General features: G+C 46.8%; 1 protein-coding gene across 1 annotated transcript; it reads left to right on the top strand.

The window, feature by feature from the left end:
• Positions 1-7,470: 7,470 nt before the first annotated feature.
• Positions 7,471-9,015, top strand: LOC306751449 (small ribosomal subunit protein bS18m-like; the record flags this gene model as incomplete). Its single annotated transcript, XM_079235016.1, has 5 exons — positions 7,471-7,501; positions 8,110-8,193; positions 8,344-8,419; positions 8,713-8,772; positions 8,939-9,015. The coding sequence occupies exons 2-5, from the start codon at positions 8,119-8,121 to the stop codon at positions 9,013-9,015; spliced, it is 288 nt and encodes a 95-aa protein (XP_079091142.1). The 5' UTR covers positions 7,471-7,501; positions 8,110-8,118.
• Between the last annotated feature and the right edge of the window lie 1,688 nt (positions 9,016-10,703).

Consider the following 10,703-nt stretch of genomic DNA (forward strand, 5'->3'; position numbering starts at 1 on the left):
TTGTGACAAGTGAAAATAAAGACGATTCGCATAGTGAGTACAGCCCCAGTGGCTTCTATGCTTTATGCAGTATGTTTATACACAGTTTGGTTGCAGAAAAAAAAAGATTTATTTGAAGGTTTCAGTGCTTTCTTCTTTTAAAAAAACCAACATTTTAATAATTTCTTTTTTTTGTATTAAAAAAATGCAGTTAATTTTTGATTGTTGCTTCATGGAAAACAAAATATTAATTGGGAGTCTTGAGAGTCCTCGTCCTTATTGTGTTTCTTTTGCACTAAGAAATGCGCTCACCAAAATGTTGACAGAAAATAGGAGAACAATAACTCCACATTCTGTGGCTTTCCTTTGGGAGCATCACATTTAAATATCTTAATACCTGCTCAACTAATGAGTACGAAATAGATTTAAAATGCCACAATATGTCTGTCTTGTAACAACAGGTTTGTCATCACAGGCCTGTCTGTAAAATAGCCCATGCAGGTGATCCTTTCTTTGGTTTGTCATCTTTAATAGATAGAGAGCAAATCTATAAGTTAGAACTATGATCTGAACCAACTGTACTTGAGTTTTCTGTAACGGCCCGGAGTGACTGATGAAGCAGAATCTGAAATGACAAGACAGTTAGTTGTTTTCATCCTGTCTGCCTGTCTGTTTACTAACAGAGAAACGTGTGGCGCTGAACCGTGACAGAATCCCCTCTAAGGGACGGCTCCTGACGTCCCAAAACCATCGCCACGCTGGCGAAGGGGATCTGAGGGAGGACTAATACTCCTCCGACATCTCCGCCCTCTCATCGGCGGATGAATTGTCCTGGTCGGAGGACGGCTCCTCCTCGATGTCTGACGCTGCCGAAGGAAGAGAGGAAGCAGAGTTCGGCTGGGTAGCCCCCGTGGGCACAGGCCCCTTGGAGGGCTGGTCAGGGTGGCTGCAGTGAAACTCTCTCTCGGGGCATCCAGAATGTGTCGGGCCGGGACCCAGCATCTCTCCTCTGGGCCGTAGCCCTCCCAGTCCACCAGGTATTGTAACCCTCTCCCACGACGGTGGGAACGAAGTAGGCGACGAACCGTGTAGGGAAGACCTCCCTCGATGAACCGCGGTGGCCGTGGAGGCTGTACTGCAGGGACCAGTGGACACTCCCGAACCGGCTTCACTCTGGAGATGTGGAATGACGGATGGACCCGCATGGCCCGGGGCAGCTTGAGCCTCACCGCTGCAGGATTGATGACCTTCAGGACCTCAAATGGTCCGATGAACCTGGGTGCCAACTTCTTTGCCTCCACTCGCAAGGGTAGGTCCCTGGTCGACAGCCACACCTTCTGGCCAACCTGGTAGATTGGGGCCTTGGAGCAGCGCCAGTTGGCCGCTGCGGAGTACCGGTTGGCTAAGCTGAGGAGCGCAACTCTGGCCTTGGCCTTGGTTCGGTGGCAGCGACGGACGAAAGCCTGGACCGAGGGGCAGGAAACCTCCTTCTCCAGGGCCGAGAACAATGGCGGTTGAAACCCTTAGGCACACTGGAACGGGGACATTCCAGTGGCAGAGCTGGTCAGGGTGTTGTGAGCATACTCCATCCACAGGAGCTGCTGGGACCAGGATGCTAGAGTTTCGTAGACCAAGCACCGTAGAGCTGTCTCCATCTCCTGGTTCTTGCGCTCAGTCTGGCCATTAGACTGTGGGTGGAATCCAGATGACAGGCTAGCTGTGGCCCCGATGAGTGTGCAGAACTCCCTCCAGAAGACTGACGTGAACTGAGGACCCCGGTCGGAGACTACATCCGTGGGAAGACCGTGAAGCCGGAAGACATGCAGCAGAACCAGCTCAGCAGTCTCCTTGGCCGAGGGGAGCTTGGGCAGGGGGACAAAGTGGGCCATCTTGCTGAACCGATCTACCACCGTTAGGATGGTGGTATGCTTGTTGGACAGCGGGAGACCGGTCACAAAGTCTAGGGAGATGTGAGACCAGGGCCGATGAGGCACAGACAGAGGTTGCAGGAAACCAGCGGGAGCCTGGTGGGAAGGTTTGTGCCGGTTGCAGACAGGACAGGCGTTGACGAATTCCCAGATGTCCTTCTCCAGAGTAGCCCACCAGAACCTCTGCTGCAAGGCATCCTTAGTACGCTGGCTCCCAGGATGGCAAGTGAGCTTGGAGCTATGGGCCCACTGGAGGACCTCGGACATCAAGGTCTGGGGAACGAACAGGCAGTCAGGGGGACAGGAGCTCGGCCTGGGCTGGGCCTCCAGGGCAGCCTTGACTCTCTCCTCTACCTCCCAGGTGATAGAGGCAGCCAGAACAGGGGCAGACAGGATCTTGTCAGTGCAAGGGGTGGAATCCCCCTTGTCCACAAACTGCCGTGACAGGGCGTCCGGCTTGACGTTGCGGGTTCCGGGCCGGTAACAGAGGGAAAAGTTAAACCGGGTAAAAAACAGAGACCATCTGGCTTGCCGAGAGTTCAGTCTACTAGCGGACTGAATGTACTCGAGGTTCTTGTGATCAGTCCAACACAAAAATGGCAGACTGGTCCCCTCAAGCCAGTGACGCCACTCCTCAAGGGCCAGCTTAACGGCAAGCAGCTCTCGGTTCCCTACGTCATAGTTCCTCTCTGCCGGTGAGAGCCGCCTGGAAAAGAAGGCGCATGGGTGGAGCTTCTGGTCACTGGCAGACCGCTGGGACAGAATGGCCCCCACCCCTACATCGGAGGCGTCCACCTCCACCACAAACTGTCTCTCTGGGTCGGGGACTTGCAGGATGGGGGCCGACGTAAACCGGGCCTTCAGGTTCTGGAAGGCCTCCTCAGCCGAAGGTGACCACCGAAACTGCACTCTAGGGGAGGTAAGTGCCGTGAGTGGGGCAGCCACGGTGCTATAGCTGCGGATAAACCGCCGATAGAAATTGGCGAACCCCAGGAATCGTTGCAGCTGCTTACGCGAGTCAGGGATGGGCCAGGACGTCACCGCTGACACCTTGGCAGGGTCTATCTGCATGATCCCCTGTCCCACGATGTAGCCCAGAAAGGAGACAGAAGAGGCGTGAAACTCGCACTTCTCTGCCTTCACAAACAGGGAATTCCTCAGGAGGCGTTGGAGGACCGATTGAACATGGTGGATGTGCTCCTCTCAGGACCTCGAGAAAATGAGAATGTCATCTAGGTAGACAAATACCTGCTTGTTCAGCATGTCTCTCAGCACATCGTTCACCAGGGCCTGGAAGACGGCTGGGGCATTAGTCAGACGAAGGGCATCACCAGGTACTCATAATGTCCAGTGGGGGTGTTAAAGCTGTCTTCCACTCATCCCCCTCTCGGATCCGGACCAAATGATTGGCGTTACGTAGGTCTAACTTGGTGAAGATGGTAGCCCCTCGCAGCAACTCAAAGGCAGAAGAGATGAGTGGGAGTGGGTAGCGGTTCTTGATGGTAATGTCATTGAGGCCCCTGTAGTCAATGCATGGCCTAAGTGACTTGTCCTTCTTCCCTATGAAGAAGAATCTCGCACCTGCAGGTGAAGAAGAGGGACGGATGATCCCAGCAGCTAGGGAGGAACTGATGTACGCCTCCATGGCCTCTCTCTCAGGTGCCGATAAGGAGTAGAGGCGGCCACTGGGGGGGGGGGGTGCCTGGTTGCAGGTTAATGACGCAGTCGTAGGGACGATGTGGGGGCAGGGATGCGGCCTTGACCTTACTGAATACCTCCCGAAAGTCATGGTACTCCGTAGGCACTCCTGACAGGTCCAACGCAGAGCTGGGGCAAGCTGACTGCTGAACTGCAGCAGCTTGTTTCAGGCAGATCAGATGGCATGATGCACTCTACTCCATGATGGCCCCTGTGGCCCAGTCGATGTGGGGGTTATGGCGGCGGAGCCAGGGGTGTCCCAGGATTAGTGGATGCTGGGGTGACCGCAGGATAAGAAACCGAATGGTCTCCAGGTGGTTACCCGACAGGAGCATACGAACTGGTGCGGTCTGGTGAGTCACTGTCCCCAGTAGGTGGTCGTCCAGAGCGTTAGCAGGAACAGGGCATGGCAGCGGTACCCGCTCGATACCCAGCTGACGGATTAGGTCCTCGTCAATGAAGCTGTCATCAGCACCAGAGTCAATGAACGTAGCTAGGCTCTGTGATCCGTTCGCGAGTAGCAGCTGAGCATGGAAAAGGGGTCTTTGGTTGGGAGAGAGTCTTGTGGTTCGGCTCACCAGTACCTCCCCTGTTACGGGCGAGTTGTAGCATCTGGGCGGTCATCGCCGTCATAGCCTGCTCCTGGACTGCTGCAGACTGCCGTGTCTCCGCAGCATAGCTGACCATCTGCGCCTTGTGCTTCTGGAGGGCATTCTCGATCCTCTCGAACCGGCTTGCTGCAGAAGGTTGTGCTGGGTCCATAATTGGCCAGATTGTAATGTAACGGCCCAATAACCCAAGGACCCAAAAGCACGACTCAGGAAGACAGAGGTAAAGAATATAATTCCTTTACTCAACAGATAACACACAGGGAACGCTGGAGAGCTAGGTTCAAAAACACAAGACAATCTGGCAGGGGACAAGTGCAAGTGAGGGGACCTAAGTAGTGAAGACTATTGAGGGAATGTGCTACAGGTGAGACAGGGATGGGCCAGGTGCAAGGAATGAGGGCTGACAAGGAGGGAGTGACTGATGAAGGGGGCATGAAGCAGGATCTGAAATGAAAACCACTAACAGAGAAACGTGTGGCGCTGAACCGTGACATTTTCAAAACAAGACGGCTCCCCACAGGGTAAGTTAATTGACGCTGCGCGTGTGAGAGGAGTGGAGACGGGCTAAGTATAGAGAAGAAAGTGTCAAAAGGAGACGCAGATCTAGCTTATCTGTGAGCTCAGGCCTTCCTTTGTCGGAGCGGTTCCTTTTCCTGACGAAGGCTCTTTGAACCTGACAGAATAATTAAAAAGGAGAAGGGGATGAATCGCTGACATTTGCATTTTGACCTTTTTGATTTACATGGCGAAAATTGCTCCCCGTTTCCTCCACAGACATATTATAATATCAGTCCGCCCTTCTATGTGTGTGTGAAGCGTGTGTGTGTGTAAAACTATGCGTTTAGGCTTGCGTTTCAGAGCGCATATGTGTTGCCGTCCGTAAGGGTTCTATATGCGGACAGACAGTGTGTATTTATGAGTGTGTGGGAAGGAATACAAGAACAGATTCATGGCATATTACCCAGCCCATCTCTTCATTAAGGAGCTGTTTTCCAGTAAGTGGGCTCTATTTGAATAGCTAGATTGTCCAAGCAGTGTGCAAACGAGGACTAATAGCCGCGTGCCCTTGTCACAGGCGGACCCAAAGTCAGACTGAAGAACCTTGTACGTGTGTGTGTGTGTGTGTGTGTGTGTGTGTGTGTGTGTGTGTGTGTGTGTGTGTGTGTGTGTGAGTGTGTGTGTGTGTGAGTGTGTAGCAGCATGTAACCGCATGTAACCGCATTTCTGTAAATGCAAGGGTACCTGCTTTGTTTTTATATTGTCCACCTTGGTGTGTCTTCTTTCAGAAAAGTATAGTCAAAGGACAACTTTTGCACACTAATCCCAGCCCCATGATGGTGATGGTGATGGCGATGCTGATGGTGATGACCTTGCGTGAATTACGGCCGTGACTTCCGGTTATCCCTGCGAGAGATCACAGTGTGCGAGCCGTCCTCCCCGTTCTTGCAGAGGAATGATCCGGAAGCTGATCCCGTCACAATCCCGACAGCATGACATCATACTGCTGAACCAAGACACACGAGCCACGAGGAGCCAGCAGCCTCTACTTCCTGCCTCAGTTTGAGCTTTACCTCCTGCACTGAATGCAGTAATCTCAGTGTGTACACTGTTCATCTCCTGAATGGTACTGTGCAATGCATGTGAGACCAACTCACTAAATCTGTTGGCCTATGATATCATCAACAATATTACAGCCTTTCATAGTTCAGAATGAACATGTATTCACAAAGCACAGAGAAGCTCAGACTACACAACTCCCAGTGGGAGAGGGAACTTAATTCTCCGCTACGGTGGACATTCCTACACGATATCTTTATGTAGCTATTAGTTGTGTGATGCTACCGTAATGCTCTGAGTGTCGTACAGAGAACCTTTGAGTCCCCACACTGGTCGCCCCGTGTTCTCTAACGCTCTCATTCCCTTGTACCTCTTGGTAGGCCATGTACTGTGCTCGTGCACCATGAGTACAAGTACAAAAAAAAACATGGCACTCTAAATTGGAAAGAAATGAAGGGATAAAATGACTCTCAGGCTGGCCGTGTAGGTGTGGAACAACCTTGTGTTTTAGTGGTGTAGTGTTTTTTAAGCTTAGTTTGTCACATTTGGACTTGCACATCTATGTAAAATAAGTTGTTTGTGTGTACATTACAATGCATGAAATATGATAATTAATAAGGGATATTATTATGAGGGATTTGTAATTGTATGCATATGAAGGTCACTTTTATTACTGTAGAATGATTGATGTGTGAATGAATGTTAGACAAATACTGCATGCTGCATAACATATTGACTACCGCCTTAAGGAGTTGTAGTTCTCTTGTTCGCCTGAGGGGGTGGAGCTGAATATTGACTTTTGAGACAATGGACACTACCCTTTTTGGGGAAGAAGGGGAAGAAGAAGAAGAAGACGGAAGAAGAAATCTATTTCCTACTAATTTACAGTATATTGCATTTCAATTTAGGTAGTGCTTCCAGAAGATAATATGCTTAAACCAAAACAAGGGACCAAAGTACTGATTGAAAAATCATGTCATGACCTTACTTCTTTATATCAGCGAGCATTTTTTCCGCCATCTGCCGCAATTTGTACACGCGCACGCGGTTATACTCTGACGCAAACATTTCCTCACATGTGCCCAGTGAACTTACGATAAGGTTGATCATGACGAAATCCTTCGCCATTATCTGGATGGACTTATCGGCAGCAAAGGGAGATTAGTCAAACAGAACTGGCCTTCAAAGTCATCATTATAGCATCATTACATCATTAGAATACTTTATGTACTATATAATTAATGCGGTTGCAACAACCCACCGATTCAAAAGGGAACGCGTGTGCAAGGAATTGTAAATGTGTTCAGTCATTTTCCGTTGACACATATTGTGTTCATGAACTTCTGGCCCACACGCTTTTGACCTTTTGACCTTTTGACAGGCGGGCGAGTTGGGAACAAGCTTTGCAGGTGGGACCGACAGAGCGTGCACGTCTAGTTTTCTTGTCAGAAGCTACGCAATGCAACAAGCTGCGCCCAACTTATTTAAACTGTCCTCGAGTCAGTATCTTTGAGTCGTGAACCAAGCGGAGCGAGGAGGAACACTGGTTCAAAGGGGCTGTAAAATATTCAGCTTTACTCCTGAAACCAGACGATCATTTATTGATTTCATTATACGTTTAATTCTGTGATGAGCCTCAGATAAGGTTGCTAACGTTAGCTTAATAAATCTGCTCCTGCAGGTTTAAGAACAATAACTTCACATGTATTCCAAAAGAAAGACGACCCGGTAGGTATTCATTTTCTATTTATTTTTATATTCTTTTATTCATTTTCTATTTATTTATTAATTGTATATATATTATATATTCATTTTATATTTATGTATGCATTTTATATACGTTTATATATTCATTTTATATGTATTTAAGTATTCATTTTATATACATTCATATACATTTATATATTCATCTTAAATACATTTATATATTCATTGTATTTATATATATATATATATTATTTAAGTTATAAGACTATACAATATCTCATGGGGAATACATGCATAGTACTAAATAAATTAAAAGGGAGATTTAAATACTATATAGTAATTTATAAAATTGGGCATGAAATAAAACATAAGAATTAGTTTTATTTAATTTAAGAAACAAAGTTTCCACATCAGAAATTTGTTTGTACAAACTTCTATTATAATCAGAATCAGCTTTAATGTAAATTTGCACATACATGGAATTTGACTCCGTTTTCACTCCTAAAACACAAACTAACGTGTTATAACCTTTGTAATAATTCACGTTACAATCGTTATCAATGATGTCAGTAATAACTCAGTTAACCTGATTTTATTCTTAATATAATATTTTATTATCGCTTTGGAAGCTTGTTCAGATGGAAAACCCGTTCAAAGAGCCGGAGAAAGGATGCCTCCTCTGCAACGTCACAGTGGACTTCAAAAACACTCAGGTGAGAGAAACACCTGGAGAACACCTGCTGGGAGGTAACTTCATCTAGAGAAACACCCGATGGGAGATAACTTCATCTAGAGAAATTAAGTGTTGTGACAGTTTAACAGTTTCAAGTTTCATACATCAAGTCACACCTGTGTACATCTAGTCACAGCAGCTCCACGCCTCTCAGGTGAGCAGCAGCTCCACACCTCTCAGGTTAACAGCAGCTCCACGCCTCTCAGGTGAGCAGCAGCTTCACACCTCTCAGGTGAGCAGCAGCTCCACGCCTCTCAGGTGAGCAGCAGCTCCACACCTCTCTGGTGAGCAGCAGCTCCACGCCTCTCAGGTGAGCAGCAGCTCCACGCCTCTCAGGTGAGCAGCAGCTCCACGCCTCTCAGGTGAGCAGCAGCTCCACGCCTCTCAGGTGAGCAGCAGCTCTACACCTCTAAGGTGAGCAGCAGCTCCACGCCTCTCAGGTGAGCAGCAGCTCTCGCCGTCTGCAGGTTTCAGACTCACGGCTCGTTTTGTTTTCCAGGGTTATGTGGAAGGAAACAAAAGGAAGTGTCGAAGGCCATAAAGAAAGCTCACTCAGTCGGTACGCGGCACCCCGAATAAACAACATTAGGAAAATATAGTTAAATAATAAATACATATATATTTAACTCAAATGGATTCATAATAATAATAAATCATTTTTAAGTGTTTGCTAAATAGCGGGTCAGATCTTTTATATAAATCTGTGTTCATACTCCTCTCCCCAGGTTTCATGTCTGTGACCCACAAGCACCCTCAGCTCATGAGGGACCCCAACGTCTGCGGAGTCAAACGTCTGGATTAGTGTCGCTGTCCATTAAAGATGTCGGAACCCTTTCTGTGTCGGAGGGTTCTCTTCCTTTCATCGCGTCATACTTTTCATACTGTCTATGAATCGAGAAAAGAGCTAAACATTTGTAGTAACATCTGTATAAAAATAAAATATAAGAAAATGTTTGAGAAGCTGGAAACATCACATTTTTTAATTGTTTATTTGCAGATTAAATTTCTAGAAGATTAAACTGATTTAGGAGGAGGAGGAGGAGGAGGAGGAGGAGGAGGAGGATATGTCACTCTTACCTGTCTTAAAAACTTGAGAGCCCTGATTTAACTGAAGACAATCGGTAGTTAGCTCATGCTATCAGGCTAGTTAGCCCTATGCTAGCATGTTGTCAGGCTAGTAAGCCTGTAGATGTGTCATCTAAAGGGTTTATTGTACAGCTTTATATGTAGCTGGATGGAGCTCTCCTTGAGGCCTTTAGGATGGGTCTAGTCACTAAACCCTCTAACTTTGTTCTGCTTCACTTTATCAAAGTCAACCTTTGCAGAGAGAATGTTCACATATTGTGTTATGATTTGGGTTAGAGAATGTTCACATATTGAGCTATGATTTGGGTTAGAGAATGTTCACATTGAGCTATGATTTGGGTTAGAGAATGTTCACATATTGAGCTATGATTTGGGTTAGAGAATGTTCACATATTGAGCTATGATTTGGGTTAGAGAATGTTCACATATTGAGCTATGATTTGGGTTAGAGAATGTTCACATATTGAGCTATGATTTGGGTTAGATTTGGACCTTACAGCTGCATCATTTCAAAGAAATAATCATCCTGCTTTTTTTATAGGCGGACCTGAAACCTTTTTCTGTGTGTCATCTTCATTTACTCTTAACCAGTAACATATAGACTGATGTTTACACAGCTGAACAAAATCTCACATGTGTAGCTTTTATTATAACTCTATGTTATAACTATTCAAATAGCCTTAGTGGTTGCAGAGATACACCCTTTTTAGTTTGGGTATGACATTTTTGAGGAAAGGCCCGAAAAATACAACAGCAGAGGGTTGGGGATATGTAGAGCGGGTCATTGTGACCCGAGGTCAACGGTAGAGATTTGGGGATATGTAGAGCGGACAGTGGTGTATAGTAACAAAGTATACATTCTTCATTACTGTACTTAAGTCGTTTTTTGGATATCTGTACTTTACTTTACCATTCATATTTCTATTGACTTTCACTTTTACTTCACTACGTTTTGCAAAGAAAACTGGTACTTTTACTCCGATACATTTGCCCAAAAACCTTCGTTACTCGCTACAAAATCAAATTTATCTTTAGAAACAGAATGAATGAACATCCGGGACTGCGGTGGAACACAGACTCCACGCAAGTAGGTTTGCGAATCGCAATATTCTGCATTTGCCTTCTACATCCTCTAGTCCAGCGCTCCCCAACCTTTATTGCGCCACGGACCGGTTACGTGAAGACAATATTATCACGGACCGGGTCCCATCTCGGGGAGACGGGAGACAACGATACCCGACGTGTGTTCGCTATGTCCAGTCTACTCCGTAACTTAAACCTTTATGTTGTCTACTCCTTAATTTATAACCCGCTTCACAAAGACAGCTGTTTCCAGCTTATTTTGAGGCATCAAAGCATTGCAGCAACTGTGTTAATAACTATAAATAAACTCTGTCACACTAC

The sequence above is a fragment of the Taurulus bubalis genome, assembly GCF_910589615.1.
Source record: "Taurulus bubalis genome assembly, chromosome: 19".
Lineage (NCBI taxonomy): Eukaryota > Metazoa > Chordata > Actinopteri > Perciformes > Cottidae > Taurulus > Taurulus bubalis.